At 51.1% G+C, this 26348-nt stretch overlaps 2 protein-coding genes across 2 annotated transcripts; one reads left to right on the top strand and one right to left on the bottom strand.

The window, feature by feature from the left end:
• Positions 1-11722: 11722 nt before the first annotated feature.
• LOC6599530 lies at positions 11723-13855 on the top strand. Its single transcript, XM_026993626.1, has 3 exons — positions 11723-12430; positions 12538-12666; positions 12859-13855. Exons 1-3 carry the CDS (start codon positions 11968-11970, stop codon positions 13698-13700), a joined length of 1434 nt encoding a protein of 477 aa, XP_026849427.1. The 5' UTR covers positions 11723-11967; the 3' UTR covers positions 13701-13855.
• A 2273-nt stretch (positions 13856-16128) lies between these two features.
• On the bottom strand, positions 16129-17690 carry LOC6599536 (odorant receptor 65a). The gene is made up of 5 exons (XM_026993632.1): positions 17536-17690; positions 17296-17467; positions 16692-17215; positions 16270-16633; positions 16129-16204 (listed from the first exon to the last, which is right to left on the bottom strand). Exons 1-5 carry the CDS (start codon positions 17688-17690, stop codon positions 16151-16153), a joined length of 1269 nt encoding a protein of 422 aa, XP_026849433.1. The 3' UTR covers positions 16129-16150.
• Positions 17691-26348: the final 8658 nt, after the last annotated feature.

The following is a 26348-nucleotide window of genomic DNA, read 5'->3' as shown; positions in this document are numbered from 1 at the left end:
GGCCCAGAGATGTGGTGGGGAAAGCAGAAAGCACTTTTAGATAAAAGGTTTTTCATGTCCGTCGTCTCTCCATTTGAAATTCATTCTCATGGCCAAAGCAATGGGATGGCTATGGTCATGGTCATGCCACCACAGACCATCCATGGGATGCATCTCTCCCTCCCTCCCTCTCTTCCCCTCTGTCTGTCTGTCTCTGTCGCAGACAAGAAAACGGTAGTTCAGAGGTAGACCTGAGACCTTCATCGCGGGCTCCACTAAACCGAAAACTTTTAGTGGAAACCTCCAACCCCACCACCCGCCCCTCCCGAAATTATGCATTCAGCGGCAAAGACAGAGGTGGAGAGGGCGGAGAGGGGTGTGGCGGGGTGGGGAGCGGTTTCCTTCGCTTAAAAGCCCCCCTTAAAGCCAGCGGTTTATTAATGTTTGTCCAAACAAAACTTAAGTGTGTCCGTGGCCCTATCTTCTGGGCTACTTCATCTTCTTTCGTCTGTCGTCTGTCGTCTGTCTTCCCCGTGATTTAAGCCTGGCTAAAATGATTTCGGCTGTCATTAATTTCCATCCTCCAACCGCTGGTAAAAAACGTCAAAAGCAGAGTTATTAGCGTGCGGGTAAAACACGTTTTCCACTTCTGACTGGTGGCTGGTGGCTGGTGGCTTCTGGCCATTTAGCCGCCTTCTCTCCAGCTCTCTTGGCCAGCTCGTGTGTGTCGTGTCTTCTGAAGAAGCTCTTCCAACGTCCAAATGACAACAAATTAGACAGTTAATGTTAACAATCTTTTATGATATTTACATCTTGCGCCCCTCCCGAAACTAAGAGAAGGAATGTCTCTGGTGGGTTCTGTGGGAAGATTCCCTCCAATCCCTCCATCCATCCCCCCCCTCAACCCCCTCCCCGTATAGCAGATCATCTCAAGTAATGCTAAACATTTTTCCATTATTTTCGGCTGCCTTCGTGCAATTTTCGCGGGCATTTTAAAGTGCGGCAAAATCGTTTTAGGGCCGACCATCAATCATTTTTGTCTCTGTCCAAAAACGAGGCTCAACTCGAGTTTGCTTTTAGAGTCCTGCCGCCGCACCCACCCCTCCCGCCCGCCTGTCGTTCATCCTTCCAGCTGTCTCCTCAAATCTGTATCTGTATCTGTTCTATATCGCATGCCACTGCCACTGCCACTCCCCCTCTTTGGCAGAGGAGGGGAGGGGAGCATGTCGACAATACAAATGATGGGAGCGTCAACAAATGTGGGCGTGGCATGGCAGCAGCAGCAGCAGCTAACGGTAATAGAGATAAATTCGCTTCATTTTTTGCTGTCGCTGATAAAAAAAAAACAACAACGAAAAAAAAAGGAAAAGAAAGGAAAGGGAACAAGTGGGATGGGGGGAGGGGAGAGGGAGGAGGCTATTGGCTTTGGAGGAGGCGGTGAAATGGAGCTTTACGTGGTTTGGGGCGGCGGGTGGCAGCGGGGGATTTGGTCTAGTGCCGCAGCAGCTGCCTTCTGTGCTCAATCAGCGACGCAAGCGACGCGCTGCGACTCCGCGACGCGACTCGAATCCGCGCCGCGCCGTGCCATGCCGCGCCGCTGACAATGTCATTTGGCGACCACTTTATTGGCTTTAATGACAACGCTGCAAGGTGTCCCTTTGGGGCCCAAAGGCGAAGGAGAAAGCAGAGAGAGTTGTGCCGGAGGAGGAGGAGCAGCTGTTGGCCATCAGCTGGAGTGGCATGCCACGGCAGTGGTTCTGCGTGTAAGCCCTGGTATTACTGCGATTTCATAGCAGAACAGAGCAGAGCAGAGCAGAGCTGAGCAGAGCAGAGCAGAGCAGAGCAGAGCAGCCATCAAGCTTACCCGCACCTTCCACCCCCCTCCCCCCCTCCATTCCGACACACAATTGTTGGCCCCGACAGTACGTGCGATTATTATCATCAATTTTCTGCCGACTGAGTGAGTGATGATTGTCCCCGGACAACGGAAACCTTCTACTCTTCTTTTCCTTCCGAGCGGGTACTACGATTACAGAGACCTACAGAGACGTATCCATAGCCATAGCCATAGCCCTTCGAAGAGCCATAGAAGCAGAGACAAAAAGTTTTCGAAGGTTTGCGGAATCCAAGAATCCAATTTGGGTGTAAATCGTGCAGAAGATCCTCTAAGAGACACTCCATCCATGGCTCGTCTGATATTCGACTCATTTCTGCGCGCACAAGCGAGCTGAGCGAGTGAGCCTGGGGTCGCTGTATGTATTCTGGTCAGAAACGATCCTCGGAAAGACACTCCATCCATGGCTCGTATCAGCGCGCACAAGCGAGCTGAGCGAGTGAGCCGGGGGTCGCTCTTCCACTACTCATCTCATCTTCTTTCCAGGCAATGCTCCTCCAAGGGTATCTCTGCCGTCGGAGATTAGCCATCGCCTGTTCTTGCTGGCTGCTCTGGCTCTTGTTACTGGTTTTTGCTGGGTTTTTTGTTGCCTTGGTGGGTGGCTCGGTGGCTCGGTGGCTGGCTCGGTGGCTGGCTCGGCGGCTTGGCTGCAGTTGCCCCTCAAAGATAGAGAAAAGGTAACATCGCAACAGCAAGACAAGTACTGCCACAACTGGAAGAGGAAGAGGCAGAGGCAGCAGCCAAAGAATGGGGCATGAGATTACAAGACTCCACCGATTCCACCCCATTCCATCCGCAGTCCAGAGCTCACGTCTCTCGTCTCCCCTCTCTCGTCTCTCTCCTCTCTCAGCTCTGGCTGGTGGTTCCTGGCTGATTCTGATTCTGGTTCTGGTTCTGGCTGGTTTCTGGCTGGGCGTCTCGTAAGCGTTAAAACGAACTCAAGTGGAAAACAATCTAATTTGCTAAAATTCCTTCCGCTCCGCTCATCGCAGCTCCAGCTTTCTCCGCCCTCTCTCTCTCTCTGTCTCTCTCTCTCTCTCTGTCTCTCTTGCTGTCTCTTTGGCCAAGACATTTGTACCGTTGCCCGAGACTCTGTTTCTACGTATTTCTCGGATTGCCGTCTATTTCAGATGATGTTGTTGTTGATGTTTTTTGTTCTTCAACTCAATTAAAGTTGATGGCCATTTTGCGTCGTTCTTGGCCAATATTGTTGACTCCGCTCCGGCTCCGTCTCCGCCTTCGTCTCCGGCTCTGACTCCGTGCCAGTGGCTTTGATATAGTCGAGAGTCGCAGTCGAGTCGGAGTCTGTTTTATGAGCTCTCCGCTCCTCGGCTTAAGTATATTTATTTGTTTATAATGCGATTGAAGTTACAGCCAAAGGAAAGGAAAGACGGGGAGGAAGGATGTCTAGGAGGGCTAGAACGGCTCTAATTGGTAGGAGAGGGAGAGACGGAGAGACGGAGGGACGGATGTGCTGCTGGGTAGGTAACCTGGTAACCCGAATGACCGTCACATGATGGAACGAACCTCTATGCAGTCTATACAGATTTCAATTTCAGTTTCAATCTTCTCCGTCCGCCATCCAGCAATTTCTTTATTATTTTAATTTCTCTTTCGGAAAGGGGGGGAGTTTGCCTTTGTTTCGCTTCTTTTTTCTTGGCAGCTTTGACCTTTTGTTGGCTGGTTGTTGCCTTGGCTCTGGGCAGGACGTTAATCTATTGTTTTTGGCAGTCAAGCAGCAGCAGGCAGACACGATGACACACAGCCCCAGCCCCAGCCCCCCCCTTTTGGTATTATCGCAACATAAAGAATGTATATACTCTATATACTCTATATACTGTATATACTATATATATTGTGTATAGTGGAGGAGGAGCTGGGGCTGGGGCTGGGGCTGGGGCTGGAGAGAGATGTCTCTTTTTCCTCTGGTCCCTGGTCCGTGGTCCCTGGTCCCTGGTCTGTGTGTGTTTTCCTATTTTGCTATTAATGTCAGGGAAAATGTTTTGCTTGCGATTGGAAATTTGTTTGTCTTCTTGGGCCGTGTCCCCTTGTCCCAGTGTCCTCTTGGCCGGACAGAGTCCTATCGCATCGTATCGTATATCCCTCTGCTGCCCAGACAGTTGTCCTTGTTAGCTCTTGTTTGTTGTCCGTTTCGGTGCTTTATGACTTCACACAGAGAGCCGGAGAGCAGGAGAGCCGGGGAGCAGGAGAGCCGGAGAGCAGGAGAGCCGGAGAGCAGTAGAGCCGGAGAGCCTTTTGATATATGAGGCATTTGCATGTGCCATAAATTGCTGTTGGCTTTGGCTTTGGCTTTGGCTCCGACTTTGGCTCGGCTTTAGCTCTCTGACTTCTCATTTAATATTCATAAATTCTTCGTCTGCCGCACAACAAAGACCAGTGGGAAAGTGACTTCAAAGGTACCCTCTAGACGGGGAAAAACCCATGAAAATCCCCTCTCATAGAAAGGGAAGTCCCCCCGATCGTAATGCTCGTCGGATCGTTATGAATTTTGGCATTTCGATGGATCATATCTCTATCGTGGCCACCACAGGCCGTTCCCCAGACCCCTACAGGGTATCAAATAAGGGGGATTCCTCCCCCGTCCTGTTCGGCGGGCAGGGGGGGGGGGGGGGGGGGGGGGGGGGGGTTCGGTGGTGTGGGACCTAAACTAATTTCTAGAGCCCAAAACTGTTGTCATTTATTCTCGCCGCACCCTCCACTAAGCCTCTCCAAATCCCCCCATTGGACCCCCCGCCCCCTCCTGCTCGCCTGCTAATTGTTTTATGTGCCAAGATTTGTGTCCTTGTCTGTGTTTTCGCTTTCGCTTTTGGCTTTTGGGTTTTTTTTTTGTTCTGCAGCCGCCCTAAACATGTTTTCACCAGCCACGCCCACGCCCTCGCCCGCGCCCATCGCCTACAGTACACTAGCTATTGTCGAGGGGGGGAGAGGGGGGAGTGGCTGTTTTCACTTGCTTTTCGATTAGAATGTGCTGCTTACTTCCGCCCTCCGCTCTCCGCCCTCCTCCTGCTCCATTCAGGAATTAATTCATTTTATGCTTCCTGTGTATCTGTATCTTATGGATACACGGGGGATACATTGACCTGCTGCTGCTCCTGCTCCAGCTCCAGCTCCAGCTCCTGCTTACGCCTACATATTGATTTTCGTATTTATTTTACTTCTTTTCCCCCTCCCCCCGCCTCTCCTGCTGATGATTTCTATTGGAGCCGCCCCCCAGCTACAGCAGCCGCTCGATAAGGCCGTCCAGAGCGCGGGGTTGGGCGGCAAATCCCTCATAAGCTGGTTAGCCTTAACGAGCATCTACTGTACTGTTCTGAACTGTGGTCCCTGCGCTGCGCCCTCGTCCTCTGGCTGCCAAGAAAAATGATTGCAAAAGCAAAGTGGCCCGAGAGCCAAAGGTGAAGCCCTTCTTCTCCCCAGTCCCCCCCCCCCCAACATTCCCTTCTCATCCGCTTCTCCTCCTTTTTGCGCGTGTGTGGCCCGCGGCTGCCCGGGCAAATCTATCAACTGCTGCTGCTGCCGCTGCTCCTCCATCTGCGGGGGCTCTCCCTCTCTCACTCTCTGCATCCTGCGCTCCTGCTCTGTTCAGGGCTGCCTTTATTGAGTTTGTTCGCCAGCAAATTGCATTAGACACTTGGCAACAAAAAGTACGACTATGAAAGGCCACGTGTAGCGTGTAGCAGAAAAGCTGGAGGAAAATCTAGCACCGGGAATCTCCGGGGCAGCAACGATTTTATGCTCGAGCCATAACTTTGGCGTTTGTGGCGTTCGCAGCGTCTTGTAGGTGCTGCCACAAGACGGTGGCGGTGCAGCGGCAGCGGCAGCAAATTTGAAATTAAATTTTCAACAAAATATACATATATCATAAATATTATGCACATATGCAGCAGCCACAGAGAGAGAGAGGCAGAGAGAGGCAGAGAAGGGCAGAGAAGGAGTGCTGCTCCTCTATCTTCCAAATATCTCGAGTGGCATGCAGCATGCAGTCTTTTCCCTTCTTTCAACAAGTGCTGTGTCTGTGTGTGTGTGTGTGTGTGTGTGTCGAGGGATATACATATCTCAAGTGGCGTATGGCTGCGTGTGGCTTGGGCATCCCTTTCATCCTTTTCTTTCATCATCAGAATGCGTTTTCGGGGGTAACACGATCCATCCCCCCCTCCCACCGTCTCCCACCATTTTCTTAGCTCAAAACTGAAGCCAAAGCCGAAACTGGTGGGAGCATTAATGTCTTATTGACAGCTCGGGATTAGAGCTAAAACCAGAAGTGCCTGCCAGCCCGGGCGAGTTTGAAAAGTCTTTGTGTGTGTTTGAAAAGGGATTATAAAGCGATTTGTTTGTCGAGAATTATGAATCTGGGAACACAGAGAGTGTCCGTCTGTCAGTCAATCGGGTAGCGGCTCCCACACGCTGTGTGTGGCTCAAGGCACAACTCTGGGCAGCAGTTTTCCCAGCAAATCTCTTGGCTTTTGTCCAAAGGGGGAAAGGGGCAAAGGGGGAAAGGCAAGTTTCATCAATTTCTAGTTGATTTTGTCAGGCAGGGGCTTTAGAGGGTATTTATCGAGAAACGTTCCACCAAATAATGGCTAAATTTACTTATCTCAAACGGGGGGGAGCCCATCGTTAGGCATCCACTAACTGTTGTCCCCCAGAGACGGCGACAGCGACAGAGACAGCGACAGGTCTCTCTCTCGCTTTCTGCCTAATCTTTACTGCGAGTCTTTTATTCGTATCTTGTAGGCCACATTTCAGTTTCCCAACAATGGTTGCCCCTCTCTCTCTCTCCGTCTCTCTCTCGCTGAGATCTTATCTCCCCGACATTCCCCTTGGGCTTCATTAGTAGTTTCGATCGAAGAAAGAAATGCCAGCAACGATACTCGTTGTCATTCGTTGATTTCCACATTCAAAAGATTTCAATTTCAATTTGAATTTGAATTTGAATTGGCAATAAAACTCCAAGTTTATCAGCTGCCGATGGCTCGGATGGGATCGGATCGGATGGGATCGGGTCTGGGCTGCGGCTGCGGCTTTTCCAGTTATCCAGTTTCCAGGGCAGTTTCCCCTTGGGCTGCTCAACACTGCAACCAACTCGTTATACAACTCTATTAGTTTCTTCTTTCTTTCTTTCATTTTTGTCCAGTCGCTGCCGCATACAAATCAACTAATTTCGAATCCAGCCAAATCTCTCACTCACTCTCTCCCACTCTCTCTCTCTCTCTCCCACTCTCTCTCTCTGCTGCACTCGAAAACATTCGATTCGATTCGTTTTTCTCTGTCCTCATAATTTATGTAAATCTAACAAAAGTTGTCAATTTCCATCTCTACACTGAGAGAAAAACCAAAGAAATTAAATGTATTATATATAAAAAATAAAATAAATTTTATTACATTTTCTTTTATATCTAATTGACATATAATTTCATAGTCTTTGATGTGAACAAGCCATAGCTCACCTTTGCCTGTATTTAGTCCGGTTTTCCTCTACTATTTTCTCGAGAAAAGTTTCTCCTCAAAGGTGCACTAACAAATCCCTGAAAATGGGCCCAATCTCAGCTAATGGTGAATCTATTAAGCCGAAAAGCAATACTCAATAGTCTTTACCGATTGCAATATTCGATCCAAATGAAATAAATGTGTAAGTATTCGCGGCTCAGTGCTTTTTTCTCCGTGTGTATCTGTGAGGGTGGGAGAGGGGAGAGATGTGGGAGGGGGGTGGTGGGTAGCGGGTGGTTACATTTGAATAAAATTTCAATTTTCATGCATTCCCTTGTCGGTAAAATGGGCCTGCCTTTTGCTCTTTTGCTTTCGTTTCCATCAATTCGATTCGTTTTGTGGAGTGTGGAGTGTTTTAGCGGGGAAACTCAATTACCCAACACACGCACACTTTTCCCCTCCCTGGCACTGCGCCAGTGTCCAGAAGAGGATCCTTCTTGTTCCTATCATTAGTGCAAATTAGGTCCTTCTTGATGCCCACAAACAGAAATGCCAGACACGTACCCTGTGCCCTGGACAGCCCTGAATATTCGTCTGAGGAGCAAAGAGCAGGGCCGTTACTCCGTTACTCCTCCGATGGACATTACGACTTGAGATGCATTCCATTCCATTCCATTCCATTCCATGCCCTTTTCTTCGACCCTTCGGCCACCCCGCCTGACCTTTTGCTCTAGTTTTCGGGCCTGGCCTTAAAATTTAATTTGATTTTTCCACTCCTTATCGGAGGATATTTTCGTGCTGGTTTTTCCGAAATAAACTCTAAATAATTCCCCAGATTACAGCACATTTATGGTAATTAAATACCGACTCTGCAGATACTCAAAACGAGTCCAGGGGTATATTAGATTTGTGGTGAAAATGGATGTGTGTAACGTCCAGAAGGAATCGTTTCCGACCCTATAAAGTATATATATTCTTGATCAGCATCAACAGCCGAGTCGATTGAGCCATGTCTGTCTGTCCGTCCGTCCGTACGCAGCGCCCGTGACGTCACGCTCAGACTGATTTTCTGTCTCTCTTGCACGCACTGTGTCGTTTGTCGTGTCGTTCAATATTAGCGGCGTCTGCCGAAGGAGAGCCCATTCGGACTTAGTATCGGGTATAAATGTAGAGTTGCGGTCTCTGCAGCAACTCGCAACGTTCCCCCTCGTTTTTCTGTGTTGCAAATCGAAATGAAAATTCAAATAAACTCCAGAGAGTGAAATATTTAGGTAATTAAGCCCAAAAGTGGCGGCGGTTTACGGCGAATTTCTGTGTTAATTTGAGAGCAGAGCAGAGAACATTTTTGGCAATTTCTCTCCGACTGTGTGTTTGTGGATGGATGGGGTGGTGGGGAGGGTGGGGGGTGAGTTGAAAAACACTATGTTTCGACGCACAACCCCCCCGCGCTCCCCGCTCCCCGTCGCCGTCATACAATATTAATTTCTATACGCTCATATTTGATGGCAAATAAAAGAGCACGAGGAATATATAAATGAAAATAATGTTCAAACATTTCGCACTAATTAAAAAGGCAGCCGGGATGAGTCCCCCCCTGCCTCTCGGCCCTTCCCTCAGTTCGATGGGGGAACGGGGGTGGGGGGGAATGGGTGTGGAAATATAAATATTGAATCGATGCTGCCGCTCCATAGAGGGGTCTGCCGTGCCGTGGCATGGCAGTGGGTAGGGGGGTGGTGGGGGGGACATGTGTAATTGCTTTTCCCTCCCGCGCTCCGGCGAATATCGATTGTTGTCGATTGTCCAGTTATTGATGTAGCAAGCAACTCTCTTTGTTCACAGTTTCCATACCCTGTAAAGGGAGCACCGGAAGAGGGGTAGAGCCGGCCTAGTGGGCTCCCCGCACACTCGCCACGAATCCGTGGAACAATCAGGGAACCAGCCCCATTTTCGAGAGGGTCTCCATCCCCAAACCCCCCTCCCCGCACCCACACACCCCCACCGCAGTAGAGAGTATCTTCAAGTCGCGAATTTCCATTCCGTTGGCTTGCTTCTTCTTTGCGTTTTACCGTTTCGTTTTGTTTGATTTTGGTTGGGTTTGGGTGGGCGTGGCACCACGCGTGGGCGTGTGCGGGCACCTCCATTCGGATGGCAAACAGAGGAAGCCGCCGGCGGGCACGTTTCCACGCAAAAAGCTGCTGCCAACGATTGAAACTGAAGACGCGTTTTTGTGGCTTTTTTTTTTGTGGGTTTTGTTTTTGTTTCCCCCCCCTTCTCCCTCTGGGTCGGTCGGACATTCAATTGAAAGAGCGCCTCGCACGGAGGCGGCCCACGCACTTGGCAGCTGCCTCACAGCCTGGCGGCCTGACAGCTGTCGCAACATTGCCAAAGACTCAACTTGGACTCCGCGACTCCGTGACTCCGACTCCGAAATTTTCTCCTCACAGCTGCAACCCGATGAGCAGTCATCAAAGGCAAATCAAACAGCGGCAGCCAAAGGGGGGGCAAGGGGGAGGGGGAAGCCAAAGCTCACGTGACTTTACAATTTATTTCAAGCATGCAGCAAAAATAAATTTATTAATAGCCCGCGCGACTCCGCAGAAGAAAAGGAATTACTGCCACCCACACAGCCCGCTGTACGATATATGTATCTGCTTCCCCGATCCCCCAATCCCCTCTCAATACGGCACTCATCCAGCTCTTCAGCACTCGCAAGGGGGGCGGGGGCGGGGGCTGGGGTCTGTACTCATTCATTCATTCATTCATTCAGTCAAGGAGAAAGAGATTCGCAGAGTCGGGAGTCGCATTCGCAATTTTCGCTTTGCGTGGAACCAAAAAGAGTTCTTTGGGGCTCGGGTTGGGGCTCGGGCTTGGGGCTTGGGCTCGGGTTTTCGCCTCGAAATTTATGCGCCTCACGTTTTCCCATTTTCAAGAATGACTAAATATCGTTTACACCCAACGAACTCCTTGCCACTCTGCCGCCCTGCCACACTGCCAGTCGGTGCTTTTCCTGCCATAAATGTATCTCGTGGATGCAGTTCTGCTGCGTGTGCAGTGCCTTCCGTCTTAGCCAAAAGTTTAATTAAACTTTTCCCATTCCCATTCCAAGAGACCAAAAAACCCCAAAAACAAGGCAAAGTAAAACATACTACATATATTTGATATGCAATTGTTTGCCTGCCTTCCGCGGCGGGGTGGGGGGCCTGGGGGGCATGCCACGTGGCAAGTGGCAAAGGTAATGGGCCAGCATTTTTCTTGCTGCAGATGCAGTTTTTCATCTGTTGAAATTTTCGGCGGCTGCCGCTGCTGCCGCTGCTGCTAATGCCCGAAACGTGTCGGCCGCTTATGGGATGGTAACGATAGAGGATTGAATGGATGGCCCAGAGGATGGCCCAGAGGATGGCCCAGAGGATGGAGGATGCCACAGAAGCTGCCAGCAGCAGAAGAGGAAAACTTTGTGAAAGGAATCGAAGTTTTTCCCAAACATCCCACCCAGGGAGCGCCCATCCATCCAGCCAGCCAGCCATCCAGCCAGCATTTCACCTGCCGATTAGCAGAGTCTCGATTCTGGGAGTCTCCGTGCTCGTTGCTCGTTGCTCGGATCTGGGATCTCCGCTTTCTGGCGCTTGCAAATTAGTGTTAATTTATCATGATTATTGCCCTGCAATGTTATCCGTAAATTGAGTTTGTTTCGAGCGTCGCTAACTGGCAGATACAATTTCAGCGCGGGGTGGGGAGGGGGGGGGGGGGGTGCAGCACGGCTGTAGGATGCTTTTAATAATGCCCGGAGTACTCCGCTTCCCACTCTCCGAACAGAACTGTAACTAATGCTGACTTCCAGACTGATATCAGGCTGTCAAGCTGTCAATTCTCGTTAGCATTGCCTGCCATGTGTGTGATATGTCCTCCCATTCTGCCCCCCTCCCCCCTCGCTGGGGATGTGTGCGGAGTTGCTACTTCAGTGGAAGTATCTGCTGCTCAAAAATTCAATTTCCAGCTGAAAAGATACACCAGCATCAATCGTGGGGCTGGGACTGGGGGGAGGGGCAGGAATTGACTGCCAGGAAAGATACAAATTGGAAATAGGTAGAAAAAAGTCATTGAAAAACGATTGCTGACATGAGACTCGACTCGACTCGACTCTCCCCCCTCTCCCCCCTCTCCCCCCTCTCCCGCTGTCTGTCTCTGTCGCTCTGGCAACATGTGGGGGCACGGAAGGTAGTCTTGGGCCCAGGATTAGCACCAGAAATAGAAGATTCGAGCGAACGGCAGTCGCACGGAGTAATAGAATTATTTGGGGATTCTGTCTGCTCTCCTCTCTCTCTTACAGCACAATCAAGACTTTAATTGGCAAAAGCCCAGGACTAACTCTTGCTCTCTTCTGTTTCCGATTTTTGCAGCTATAGTTTTTTCGCCGGATAAGAGCCGGAGGGAGACTCCAGTGGCCGTTCATCATGCGCTAAACGGAGCAGCGAAAGGACAACGGCGATAGGACAACCGAGCAGAGGAACGAGCGAGCGAGCGAGCGAACGAAGGAAGGAAGGAAGGAAGGAAGAACCAGTCAAAGGACACACCAGAAGAGCAGCGGCCGCCCCCCGCCTCCCCCCCTCCGCTTCCCGCTGTCCGCACCACCCACCACCCACGGAAAGATGCCATCCATAGCCAACAGCAGCAGCAACTTCCTGACTGCCAACGATGCGCGTCTCAGTTACGTTGTAGATCATGTGGCATCCTCAACGGCATCCTCATCCGTATCCTTAACCACATCCGGATCCGCCTCCGCCTCCGCCCTCGATGCTGCCTCCGCCTCCGCCTTTCCCACATTCAGCCCACCGCGGATTGAGAGTCTGGTGGCCAGCTCTGCGGAGCAGGACTTGAGCAGCTTCGGTGACGTGACATTCGACATCTTCGACGACGATGACGATTTGTTCGGCTCACCGATGGCCTTCGATGCCACCGAGCAGGGCCTGTGGAACGGCCGCTTCGTGCCGCCGCCGCCGCGTCCCCCCTTCTTCGTCGACGAGCCGGTGCTGAGCGATGGCCTAACCACGTGTGATTTATGCTCCTGGGCCATGCCCACGAAGAACACCTTCATGTTCGAGGGTACGATAGGTGAGTGTTCCCATACGATAGCACATCCACTAGCTACCACAAGATACAAAGATACATAGATACATATGTAACCCCACTCTCTCTGTCTCTCTCTCTCTCTTTTGCAGAAAAGGCCACGGAACTGGGCTGGCCGCTGACGCTGATCATTGTGTCGGTGCTGTCGGCGCTGCTGGGCGCCATCATCATGATTGCTGTGGTGCGATGTCGCCGCAAAAAGTCCTCCAACAATCGGAATGGTGAGTCCTCCGCCCTCCGCCCTCCGCCCTTCGCCCTTCGCCCTCCTCCTTTCTCCTTTCTCTGTACCTGCAACCGTGTTGACTCTCACAACATTTGCCGACTGTGTTTTCGCATCTGTGTCTCACATTTTCAACTCTTTTTCTCTCCCCCTCCCTCTGTGTGTGTGTGTGCCTTCTTGTGGCATCTTGTAGACACGCACGTGCAGTGGTGGTCCCGGAACAAGCGCGCCCACGGCAATAGCCTCAGTGGAGCGGGCGGCGGCAGTGGTGGGGCCGGTGCCAGTGCCGGGAGCAGCGCCAACCTCCACCACCACCCCCACAATGGGAGCAACAACAACATCAGCAACAACAACAACCATTTGCGGCGAAGCAACATCTATACGGCACACCCGGCGGACAGCATACGATGCCCGTTGCCGCTGCCACTGCCGCTGCCACTGCCACTGCCACCATCCTCGTCATCGCCCACGCTGGGGGGCACAGTCATGGCCATGACCATGTCCCCATCATCATCATCCACAGCAGCAGCAGCGGCAGCGGCAGTGGGAGCGAATGGAGCAGCAGCCAGCGCGCCTCCGGGCCAGCACTACTTCCATCCATATCACCAGCAGCATCAGCATCATCCACATGCACATCCACAGCATCCACAGCACTCGCAGCACTCGCAGCATCCACAGCATCCCCATCATCAGCTCCAGCTGCAGCATCAGCATCAGCTCCACTCGCATGCACATCATCCGCATCATCAGCAGTCGTTGCAACAGCAGTCGTTGCATCATCATGTGCCGCTCTACCCGCATGACTGTGACGAGGACGCCGCCTACGAGGAGCCCGAGTACCATCAGCCCCAGCAGCTGCGCTCGGCCCACAGCTGCTCCTCCATATCGTCGGCCTCGCTTTCGGTTTCGGTCTCGGCCCCCTCCTCGCCAGTGCCCACCGAGGCCTCCTCCTCCGCCGGGCTGGCGGCAGCGGCAGCCATTGCCGCCTGCCACTGGCCGCAGGCCACTGCCAGCACGATGGTGATTGCCAGCTGAGAGTCGGTCGGCGGCTGCTCCTGGACGGTGCAGCCACAGGAGGCACCAGGAGGCACCAGCACCAGCACCACCACCACCACCAGCACCAGCAACTGGATCTGGCAGTGACATGTTGCCCCGCAACAACATTTCACCGGTGGCAGTGGCGGAGGCGGTGGCGGTGGCAATGCTGCTGCCTAAGATGCTTAAGATGCGGCGCACATATTCTGGTGCAGATCATAAAAAGGATTACACGTAACAATTTTGTCAAGTCCATAAGCATCTAAAGGATACACTACCGAAAGCTGTATCTCTCCGTCTCCCTCTGTGTGTGTGCGTGTGTCCCTCTGTGTGTGTGTGTGTGTCCCTCTGTGTCTCCCAATTGGGAAAACCGAAACGAATTTAGTGTCACTTCCGTTTCCGTTTTGCAAACTATCGAACCAGACAGTCAGCCAGGCAGCCGGGCAGCCAGGAGGCAGACATTTCGGTTTGTGGCATGTGTGGCACCGCCAGCATGAGAAGGATGCTCTACCAAAGCAGGATGCTCTCTCTCTACCCCGCCCTCGCTCTTTACATGCCATGCACGTTTCATCCTTTATTGCCGTTCGGCATTAGAACAGGGATTTTGTCAGATTAAAGCAAATAAAGGGCGTGTGGCCTCTGTTTGCACCCGACATTCGCATTCGAACTGGCGATGGATGCCACAAGTTTAAATCGTTGTACCGCCCTGTGGGTGGGGCAGGGGGAGGGGGAGGCGGTAGAGGGAGGCTGAGGGTATGCTGGCCCCACTGCCAGATGCATGCTGCAAATAGGATATAAAATACGACCCGTAGAGGGTAAGCCTCAGTCGAGTTGCTCAATGGGATATTTCCTACTCGCTTCGTTTTCTTTTTTTTCGGGACTTAAGCTGTTACACGAGTGTGTGTGTGTGTGTGTGTGAATGTATGTGTGTGTGTTTTGTGGTGTAGCCTCTCGGGACGGGGGGGGATCTATGTATCCGCTGGCCCGCCCCCCGCCCCCCGACCACTTTGTGGCTTTTCACTTCATTCCAAATGACATGAGCAAATAGATTCCACCACTAACAAGAAACAGAATCATTAAAAACAGTGTAAATATCGAAAAAGGCACAAGGCAAAGGAAGGCCAGAGAATGGCAAAGAGAAAGTCCAGCCGAAAGGTACTAAAGAATTAGAGAGAAACAAAAAAAAAAAACGGAAATACTCGCAAGAATACGGATACCCACAAAATCAAGCATTTAATAGGCATTTCTGCATTTGCATTTGCATTTTTTAAACGAAAACAAAAACAAACAAATAAATATATATAGACAAGCATATCAGATTTAAACACAAACTAAAAATAAAAACAAATTAAAGCCCCGCATAAAACGTACTTAAACAATCATCAAAACTAAAACTAACAACAAATAGAAGGAAAGAAAAACAAAAAACAAAAACAAAACAAAAAACAACTATTGTACATAGAATTTGTTGCTCCAATTAGCAATTAACTAGGAGAGCATTCAGCCGCAAGTTTCTACGACTAAATATCGCATTAATCGACAAAAGCATTCCTCTCTCTCTCTCTCTCTCTCTCTCTTTAAAGGTTAAAGTTTAGATTTTTTTTTTTTTTTTTTTATACACTAAGCAATTTACTAATTTAAAAAATAGACAACAGAAAGAAAAACAAAAAAAATGAGAATAAACCAACCAAAGACTAGTCATTTAAGTGGAAATGTTGCTATGTACAAAATAAAAAGAAGATAAATATGAATATTAGTAGGGTTCCCCCTTCCCCCCCCCCCCCCCCTGACAGGGGGGCATAGTATAGTATATATTGAAGCGAGTTCATTAATTCGATTTATGGAATGCATTCCAATCGGGATTCGGGGGAGGGAGGGGCATTTATTAGTTTTACGAAATTAAAAAAGAACAACTGCAATATTGTATTTTAAATATTTATTCATTAAATGTGCACACACGGCCCTTCTCCACCCCCTTCTCCACCCCTCATCTACCTTTCTTCCCTGCCACAAAATAACAATAATCGTAATTAGCATTTATAATGGGTAAAAAATGAATAAAAAATGAGCGGAAAAAACATACAAAAATATACACATACACATATACATATACACATATACATATACATATGCATATGCGTATGTATGTACTACTACGAGCAACTCAAAATGTTCCAAAAAATGTTTAGAATAGAAGAAGCCAACTAATTACGCGGAAAAGCAAATATTGTAAATCCAGTTCATAGTTTTCGCTAAAAAAAAATTTAAAAAAATTACAAATTACAAATTTAATTGTGCAGAACTAATTTAGGCACACAAAAAACACAAAAAACGACAATGAAAACAAAAACAAAACAAAAAAATAATAAAAATAAAATATAAATACAATAAAAATAAAAATTGATTTTGTTTTTATTTCAAGGGGAAATCCAACGGTAGATTCTTCCGATCTAGTCCAGGGTTTTCAGCAGGAGGGTGAGGATGCCGTAGCACTGATTCAGGATCTGAAAGGATATGCGTCAGAGAGGATAGTCCAGCCCTTGAGCTCGTCCGAGACGCAGCCACTCACAGCCATGTAGTTGCTCAGGTTGAAGGCGGGAAAGGGACTGGCCCTCATTATCAGCGGACGCTGCGAGCGGCGGACCATGAACCCAATGTCCCGGTGGATCCGCTTGGAGCCAACCCTCGGATCGTAGGCCTCGTAGGCGGCGTGGGCGACCTCCAGCGACTGCTGGGACATCATGTCGCCGAACTTCGACCAGAGCGAGAGGTGTCCCAGGGCCAGGATCATCAGGACCATGAACTCGGCTGCCACCTTGGGCTCGTGGCGGGCCATCAGGGCCTCGAAGACCGAGAGGGAGACCAGCAGAAAGTTGACAGTCATTTGCATGATGAGGGGTCCGTGGAACAGCTGATTGCAGCGATCGACAGTGCTGGAGAAGAGACAATGCTGGCAGTTACTGGGGGAGGCAGACCCGACTCCAGGCTTACAGAATGATACTCTGGTGAGTCCTGACCAGGCGAGTCAGCTCCAGTCGCAGCCGATCCTCGCTGTTGTCGCCCCAGAAGTGCCGCAGCTGCTGCAGCTCCACGCACAGGACACTCAGGGCAGTCGTCACCTGGGCGTAGAGGGAGATGGACAGGCCCTCGGTGGCCACGAGCCAAATGTTGAGGTACGCCATGCTGAAGCTCTGACAGACGTAGATGACGAGGTGGGCAATCGGGTGCTTGGCCGGGTCGTGCAGCTCCAGCGGGAAGACCGCATGGATGGGCAGGCTCTGATCGGCCCAGAAGGGCGTGACAATCAGGAGCACGACAAAGACGACGACTGCGACGACCCACACGAAGTCCAGGCCAACATTTAGCAAGAAGTCATGGCGCTTGATCGCTCGACAGGTCTCAGTGCCTGGACCTTTGACCTCTGCGTGATGCGAGTCCTCCATGATGTCTATTAAAACGTCCACTTCATCCGCATACAGGCTGAAGAAAACCATCTTGAAGACTATGAAAAACATCTGTAAGAAAGGAGAATATTCCACTTCCACTTCCGCTCTCCCTCTCTCTCCCTCTCTCTCTCTCTCTCTCTATCACAAACCCCAAGTATAAAGGCCAGATCACGACCCGTCTCGACAATATCGTCCAAGGACTTCAGCAACCCGTAGAACATCGAGGCGTACAGGGCGGAAAACTGCACGAGAAGAAACACATGCCACGCCCTTCGCAGAGGCTGTCCCTTATCCTCGGCGTTGATGTAGAGTCCCATAACCCTGAATCAGGTGCGAAAGTCAGGTAAGTTCTTACAGATTCAAGCGTACTTTTGCACTCCACGACAGACTTCATTTGATCCCGACTGTAGTATGCGATGCTGTGCCTGTTGACCATTTTTGGATCCCTCAACAGACCCCGGGCGTCCAGAAAGGCTCCGATGAAGCGATTCCAATAGCTCTTCAGGCCAAATGCGCCGTGGCGGTCCCGTGGTCCTTCGACCATTTTGCCGACTGAATGGATACTGAATGCTGAACGTCTGCCTGAGTGGTGCGGTGGCCACCGGTGGCCACTTGGCGCCATTTTATTATGCATACTTGCGGCATTGTGGCATACATCCGCCATGCATAGGCAGTGCACAACTTTTGTTACCCTTTCGAGGGTGGAAGCACCTACAGACGATCGTTTGAGATACCTTTCAGGCCCCAGAATAGCCCCTCCAATAGCAAAATGCATACAGAGGCTCGTCCAGGGTATTGGGAAAACAACATGCATGCATGTGCATGACGAGGCACACTCCTCTGAATGCTTTGCCTGGAGAGAACTATGCCAGCCCATAGAAGATTTTAATGATATTTTTAGTAGATGGCAAAATTCTTTTCCTTCTAAAGATAATCCCAAACGAGTAACCAAAAGACAAGAGCTGGTTTTTACAAGACATCTCCACGAAATGGATGGATGGATGGATGGATGGCTCCTCCGAAAGGGTATCTGGAGTATCTGTGCCTCTTCCTGGCTCTACTTGGAGCCCTTTGTCGTAATTGCAGGACGAGAAACTCACAGCTGCTCACCGACGCCTGGGAATCCGTTTGGTCGGTGGTAATTGTTGCAATTGTTCCAATTACAAATACAAGTAATTCTCTAACGAAACCACTTAAAATTCCAACGATTTGCAATGCGATTTCTCTCCTTCCACAGCCCGTTAACCCTCCTCCCCCACTCCCCCCCCCCCCAACATTAATAATCCCCGGCAATAATAATATATAAAAATGAGAAACGATTTAATTTCATTTTCATACGAGATCTCCACGAAAAGTGAAAGTAGGAGCAGAGCTGGCACTCGGATTGTTAAAAAATAAAGAAAAATAATCAGAAGGCAAGCGAAGGAGAGGCTAAAATATTTAGGTTGTTCGGTCAAGAAAGAAGTAAGGAATATTTATGCCATTTATGACACGAAAGGCCCTCCGAACGTGCCCCAGAGATTGCAGCATTTTTGCATATTTGCGGCACGAAGCGACGAAGCGGTGAAGCGGCGAAGCGGTGGCAAGCGAAACCAAATGAAATGCAGAAAATCCACTCGAAGGAGATAAAGCAAAGGGGACAGGGGATTGGGGATTGGGGATTGGTATTGGGGGCTCCGTTGAGCAGCCTCGTCGCAGATTGGGGCACCTCTCAAGAGACGTCCGTCCCCCAATCGAAAGCGAAAGATTTCATGCCCGATACGAGTATGAACATATGGTCATATGGATCGTCGTCGTCGGAGGAGGAGGACTCATGCTGCTGCTGTTGGTCCTCGTTGCCGTTGCCGTTGCCGTCGCTCTGTCTGTGGTCTGTGGGTCTGTGGGTGGCAGCGGGCGAAGGTCCATTTGCATATTGGAACGATTGAAATGCCCCAGACGGACAGCAACAGACAATTGTGTGTGTAGGACAGCGACTGAGCCGAATCGAAGGCGAACCCAACTGAAAGAAAGATCTCCCGCGTCTGACAAAAAGTGAGATCCATGGGGCTTTCCTTGGAGGTAGCGAAAATGTCATGCGGTTTTATGACTTCATTAGCGACAGCCAACAGCCGAAGAGGAATTTAATGGACCCTCCAAAGGCACCCTCCCCCCTGTCCCCACTGTCCCCACCCCCTCCTGGTGCCGCTCCTCCTGCTGCTGGCTCGGGTTTTATGTGCTGCGGTTGACAAACAAATTTGAGGGACATTTTCGTGTGCTCCGCTCCTGATGAGAAGGAAATGAAAGTTAGCCCCGGAATGGTGTAAAGGGGGCGGAGGGGGGAAACTAATCAGAGGATAGCCTTGTGCCACAGTCGGCCGGCAATCTGGACCTCATGTCACGAGCTACCAGTACTAGTTCCAGACAACAGAAACAGAAACAGATGATGAGGATGGGGATGCGGACGAGGATGGGGATGACGATGATGATGTGCATATGAGGTTGCCTAATAATGAAGTCGTGCATGGCATTTGTCCTCAACGGTTCGATGATTAAGAGCCTGCCTGCTGGCTGCTGGTCTGCTTTTGGCTGGCTCTTGCCTGGCTCTTGGCTTGCCTGAATGTCTGACACCTTTTCGCTGTTCGCGGGAATTGGCGCATGTCAGCAAATTGGTAGCCGCAAGAGCTCTCCTGCTCTGCTGCTGGCTAACTGGGTCGCCCGACCCAGGCAGGCTGTCACACGATTGTGGCATGAGGCATGAGGCATGGGGCATGAGGCATGAGGCAGCAGGAATCAGTGCAAAGAGTGAAGATGTCATTATGCGATAGATGGAATTAACTTATGCTTGAATTAATCTCCGACTCGAACACTCGACAGCCCCTCGAAGTTTCAGGGGAGGGGAATGGGGGGGGGGGCCTTTGGAGGGGCCTTTCAATAACTTTCCTTTGGCGAGGTGGAGAGGCGATAGATATTATGCTGCCGATAATAAACCATACAAATAACTGCAACTGCAACTCCAACATCTTGCCACGGCAGGGGCGGGGGCGGGGGCAGGGGTAGGGGCTGGGGCTGACATCCCTGACTTGACTTTTGCCTGGCGATAATGTCGTCGTTGTCGTCGTCGTCGTCGTCGTCTTTGGCCTCTCCTCTTGGAGACGGCGGGCGAATCATCAGCCCATCGACAGAGTGCTTGCTGCAACTCCTTCAAGTGCAACTCTTGGGCATAATCATCATAATCATCATCATCATCATTGCCAGCGTCGTCGTCGTCGTCGTCGTCGTCGATGCTGCATGCAACTACTGCGCATGAATGAATCACGTTGAGGAGCCGTCGCTGGAGTCTGGGGCTAACGAGATCGCTCCTCAGATGCAAACTTCATCTCATGCCAAACGTCTAGCGAAAGTCGCGACAAAAAAACACAAACTCTCTCAATCCGCGGCCCCCTCTCAGTCGTCGTCGTCGTCTTTGGGGCTGTGTAGCCATAATGATGAATTAGGCTGCTGTCATGTCATGACAAAGGCGCGCTGCATGCAATTTAGATGGCCATGCCGTGCCGTGCCGAGCCGTGCCACGGGGAGTGCAGCGGAGTGGCGGGGCGGCAAGGAGGTAAAGCTAAATGCCATGTCTATGGCCATGAATGCTGTGAATATTCAAACGTAAGTAGGAAGTGGAGTCTCAAATGAGCCACAAATACTATAAGCCGCAGAGACATCTGCCACGTCTGACAAATCGCTTTGTCGCAGCAGCAGAGCAGGGTCCTCCCCGTGGCAGGACCCACTGTGCCACAGCCGCAGTCGCAGTCTGTGGGCTTTCTGGTGCATGCAAATGAATCGAATCTCGGGCTTGTTTGGTTTTTGTTTGCTAATTAATCGACGGGACGGGATGGGACGACTTGTTGCTGGCAATTAGTGACGCCGGAGATGACACGTTATGGCCATGTTATTGGCCAAAATGAAGCTATTCAGAATGCAGCGGCGGCGACAGGCAGCACTGGCAGTGCTAGGCCCCCGGAGACCTTTCAGGCGCTTGCCCCGAGAGCTGCGAAGGTTAATTGCCAACAATAAGATTCAATCAAGCTAATGACGGAGCAACGGCAGCAGCGGCAGCGGCAGCGGCAGTCCCGCTCCCAAGTTCGAGCAGCAGCCACGATCCGATCCGATCCGATCCTCCACACAAATGCAATTTATGAGTGGCCTGAAACGCTCTGCCCCTCCTCTGCACCTCCCCCCGCCCCCCTGATCGATGGAGCTCGAGTGGAGCGCTACTGCCGGGGCCTGCCGACCTCTCGGGGTCGCATGCATAAAATTCAGCCTCGTTCCAAGCCGCAGAAACTTTCTTTCCTTCGGAATCGATATAATTTCGGCCAGACCAGACCGGATCAGGGATGGGGGGAGGGGAACGGGGGTTGGCTGCCCCAGAAGTGCCTCCAAATACTCGAATATCAATCTTTGGATCCCCGAGAAGAGTGAGGCGGGGGCTCGCCATTAGGGACGATATGGTAATTGTCTATTAATATGAGAACACGTAATGCCTTCTGCCTGCTGCCCTCTGCCTTTGCGGCGAGAACTTCACAGCTGCTGCTCCCCCCCTTTGGGGCTCTTCTCTGGGAAAAAAACAGAGGAAAAGAGTCTCATTTCAAATGGCATTGGCCATTGCAATTATTGGAAATACATTCCGAATACCCGTTTGCCCGTCCACTTAGGGCCGGGGCAAGCGAGGGGGCAAGGGGGCAAGCGATTATCAGGCGGTGGCTGGCACTCAAGTCACATGTGCAACATTTCCTTCATTGTCTGTTTGGAGCTTGGAGCTTGGAGCTTGGCCTGTTTTTCTTTTGCTCCGTTCTAGTTTGCATCCAGTTTGCATCCAGTGGCATTGAAAGGCAAATTTGCACACTTCTCTCTGTCTCTGTCTCCCCTGTCCCCCCTGTCTCCCCTGTCTGTGTGTGCCTCCTCTCTGGGCTGAGGCATGCAACAATGTTTGCACTTTTCTTTCTTCGTTATCGTGCGTTCTGCTTGCTTTTCGCTCGCTCCATTTAAGGTAGGCCGAAATGCATTTTACAGTTTTACCTTTTTGCAAATCTCTAACGGCCTGCCAAACCAACAAAATATTGCCCTGTCCAAATTTGGTAGCCAGCCCCAGCCGTCGATCGAGAGAATGAGAGGGAGAGAGAGTTCTCGCTGGTTCTAGAATGACTTTTGACTTTTACAATCGCATCGATGGCAGCGGCGGCACATGCAACACACACACACACACACACACACACACAGACACACATCTGCCCCCACATGTGGCGGGCGACTTATTAATCTGGATAGCATTTAGCAGAGAGGACTTGTCTCGCTGCATATTTGGCGAATGGGCTCTGATCTGACATCGAAGCTTAGGAGGCGATGCGGGAGGGGAGGAGAGCGGAGTGGAGGGGAGGGGAGGGGAGGGGAGCTTGTCTTGTCTGCTGCCGCTGCCGCTTGTCCGGTGAATGTCGTTCGCTTCATTAAGGCCGCACAGCAGACAAACGTTGCAACAATCAGTGGAAAGACAGTCGGACAACTCTGCCAATTTCCATCAAAAGTTGTTGTTTCGCATACCCAGTAATTGTGGACAGCCAAGGGGTGTGCTCGGTGGGCCGGCGGTGGGCAGGGGGGCTGACCACTAGCAAAGAATAAAGCCCTGGATGGGGCCTCTTCTCTGGGGCTCAAGTCTATTGGAGGGACAGAGGGGTATCCCCTAGTCCGTAGACCCTTTCCAGCGTTTGGGTTTCCTCTTTTTCGGCCAGAAACCAAACAGAGATCGATATTGAGGCTAACGCCATTGAGCTGAAGCCTCGTCTGTTCGTCTGTAGCTTTCGCTTTGAGCAAGATTTCGGTTCAAAGTTCTGTATCTGTATCTGTATCTTGCAGATGCAGGTACCTGGTGGCAGCTACAGCTACAGCTACAGGTAGCAGCTCTACAATTTGCGCGCTTGTCAAGTGTACGACAACATTACGCGCAATTGTTCAATGTCAACGCAGCATTTGATGAGCATGAAATGCCACAGCCACTGCCACAGCCACAGCCTCAGCCTTTTGCCCAGCACTTGAGCTGCAAGTTGGACTTGGATGGTCGGATGGATTGCTCTTGTCAAGGCTTGTTCCTCGTTCTCCCCTGATGCTGCCGCGCTGCTGCTGGCTTTGTTGCCTCCCCATTCATTGTTTGCGGCGGCCCAGGAGGCGGCCGCCGCCTTTGGTCGCCACGGCACTGGGGCTACAATTCCCATGTGCTGCCATGTTCCGTGTGATAACGAAGCAGCCACAGTTCTGTGCCTCAAATGCAGCATTGTCGCCGCCAGAAGAGGCTTCTCGCTGCTCCTCTGTACTTGGCATTCGATGTTTTCCGCCTGTCCCCCCGTGTCCCCCCCTCGACAACGATTGACAATCAAAAATGCGCACCGTATGAACTCAATTAAGGTCTCCTACTCCCCCGAGCAGGGAATACTCCTGGAATATCAAGCAGCGGAGCACTCCGCCGGAGAGGCCGGAGAGAGCACTCCGCAGCCCCTCGACGGGGGATAATGGGGGATCGAAACTATCGGCAATTTTCAGCTAAATATGTGGTTATTTGCATTTTGCATCCCATAACTCCATCCATCCAGTCCGTCCACCCAGTGGGCTCCTTCCCGGCCACGCCCCCGAATACCTGCCTTTATTACAATTGATAATAGGATCGGGAGATCGGATGGAGCATTCCATTCTGTGGGTTCTGTGGCTCTCGGCTCCCCCTTAACTTTGCTTGGCGCTCAATTCGAGTGATTTTTGCGGTTAATAAATGCATCAAAATGTTGCATTTTGAATCCAAGGCATTTTTATGTCGTATAATTAATCACAATTATATATATTCTCTCCCTCCCTCCCTCTCGCTCTGTCTCTATGGCTTGTCCGAGTAAATGGCCCGGGACAATGGCCAACAAAGCGAAACGACTTTGACTCTGGAGTGGCCTCAAGAGGAGGCGCCACGGGGGGTGCTGCTGCGGCAGCGGCAGCGGCTTCCCGATCGAGGGATCCACCAAGCGGCGTACTAAAATTTTATGACTCTATTATGAGAGTGGCGGTCATTCCTGCCACACAGCCACACAACCACCAGCTTCGGCTTCGACTTTGGCTTTGGCTCCAGCTTCGACTTTGGCTTTGGCTCCATTGTGCGAGCGAGACTCTGCTATTGTTCTAGAGATGGGGCACACTCTCCCCCCTCCCTCCCTCCCTTTGGGATGCCAAAGATTTCAGCATACAGATTATGCAACACACACACACACACACACACACACACAGCAACGCATACATATGCCCATGGCCAATGTAATTTATAACTGAACAAAAATATCTGAGGAAAAAACGAAAATAAAAAAAAAATAGAAATTCCATGAGAAAGCACACACGTCTCGTCTCTCGACTGGGGGATACCCTCTTAGGAATGTCTCCTCTAAAGCGATGTGGCAACCCTGGCCGCACTCCACCACGACTCCCATTGTAGATGCCACAGGCACCCTCTGCTGTGCAGCAGATCCAACGGGATTCGTTTTTACAGGGTATGGCAGACCGTGGCAGAAGAGGAGGAAGAAACGGCAACAAAATGTACGCAAAATGCACACAAATTTGCGTCGCCTCGCGGTCTTTGGAGGGCATCGCGCCTTGCCACAATGGTTATGGCTTTACTGCTCTGACCCCAACATGCGGCCCTCCGCCCCCGTCTGCCACGCCCTGCGTCTAACAGGGGCAGCAGCAGCAGCAGCAGCAGCAGCCTCGTCGTTGTCGTCGCGCAACAATAAACTGCATTCCTGGGATATTAATCACAGCACAGAGCAGAGCGCACAGAGCACAGCGCATAGAGCGCTCCCTCTCGACACAGTCGACACTCCACACAGTCGACACTCCACACTCCACACTCGAGACTCGAGACCAATCCACGCTTATGAATAACTCTTGACTCCAGGCCACTTGCTGCACGGCTCCGCGGCTCTCCGTCTTGTGGGCCAAAGTTGAGGCGGCCGAGAGGTGAGAGACCTAATGAAAGTCGTCCATCGATGGAGAGCAGACATCCCCGAGATCCCCGAGGTCCCCGACATTTGTTAGATACATTTTGTCACTTGTTTATGTTTTGGGTGGAAGGGAGGGGGGTGGGGGGAGGGGGGGGATATCATGGCCGCAGCATCTCTGCGGCATACGACAAAAACATAATCCACTTCCACGAATGTTGAATATTTATTAGCGAATATGTGCCCCAGTCCCTGCCCCGCCCCTGGCCCCCTGCCCCCTGCCACAGCCCCCTTTTGTGATTCGATTCAGGAAAAAACCGCTAAGCAAATGCAGCTCGCGTTCGATCGATTGATAATGGCAGGGGGATAGCGGGGGGACGGCGGGGGGACGGCAACGGGAGAGCCCGGTTTCACAGGGAACACAACAAACACTCGATTCGCCACAGGCACAGCAACAACACAGGTGTGAGAGGGAGAGGGAGAGAGCGGGAGAGAGAAGGAGAGACATGCAAAATAAGCACCGGTCCGGGGTCTGCTGTGGTCTGCCATGGGGCTGGGCCTATGCCGGGCCTATGCCGGGCCTATCTATACATATTGTGCGCCCCTCCCGTGCCCCTCACCGAAACACAATTAATATTTATGACCTTCACCGGCTGATATATTTGCCTGGGCGCACACACGTAAATGGTGCGATTTATCATTCAAGCAGCGCCGCATTTCCAGGGGTTCCACAGGTTCCACGGAGACGGGAGGGGAGGGGAGGGGAGCGACAGGGTTCCGTCCTCCTGATATCGCCACAAGGATAATAGAACTGTTAACATGAGAATAAACTTGGAATAAAATGCAATAGAGATTCCATCGGTGTATCTCCGTATCCCTGAATCCCTTTCTGGGCTTCGGGCTTCGTTTTTTTGGAATAATTTCCATAAAATTGCCCATTTTTGTTGTTTTTAATGAATTCAAATGTCACTAATTAGCTGCCAAATAAAAGAAAACGCAGAGCCATGTCAAAACGAAGCCACGAAGCAACCTGCTCTGCCCTGCCCCTGCCCCTGCCCTGCCCTGCCCGTCTTTCCATCCCCCACCAATCGAGTGCTGTGGCAAGCAGCAGCCGCCTCGACTCACCTGGGGCGGTTAATTAAGTCAACTCCCGTTTGGAGGAACAACAGCCACCTAGCCATCGAGCCACCGAGCCACCACCGAAACAACTAAAAACTACA

Source organism: Drosophila persimilis, unplaced genomic scaffold (assembly GCF_003286085.1).
Source record: "Drosophila persimilis strain 14011-0111.01,24,50 unplaced genomic scaffold, DperRS2 tig00000863-arrow-arrow-pilon, whole genome shotgun sequence".
Lineage (NCBI taxonomy): Eukaryota > Metazoa > Arthropoda > Insecta > Diptera > Drosophilidae > Drosophila > Drosophila persimilis.
Note: the sequence above shows the minus strand (reverse complement) of the source record. Positions and strands in the feature narration are given on the sequence as shown.

Bases quoted from the DNA above. Each gene is read 5' to 3' on its own strand.
- LOC6599536 (XM_026993632.1), bottom strand. From the start codon at position 17,690: ATGGTCGAAGGACCACGGGACCGCCACGGCGCATTTGGCCTGAAGAGC. The intron at 17,468-17,535 runs GTCTGTCGTGGA...CACCTGATTCAG, and splicing joins TACAGTCGGGATCAAATGAA to GGTTATGGGACTCTACATCA. The intron at 16,634-16,691 runs GTAAGCCTGGAG...TCTCTTCTCCAG, and splicing joins ACTCACCAGAGTATCATTCT to CACTGTCGATCGCTGCAATC.
- LOC6599530 (XM_026993626.1), top strand. From the start codon at position 11,968: ATGCCATCCATAGCCAACAGCAGCAGCAACTTCCTGACTGCCAACGAT. The intron at 12,431-12,537 runs GTGAGTGTTCCC...TCTCTTTTGCAG, and splicing joins CATGTTCGAGGGTACGATAG to AAAAGGCCACGGAACTGGGC. The intron at 12,667-12,858 runs GTGAGTCCTCCG...GGCATCTTGTAG, and splicing joins GTCCTCCAACAATCGGAATG to ACACGCACGTGCAGTGGTGG.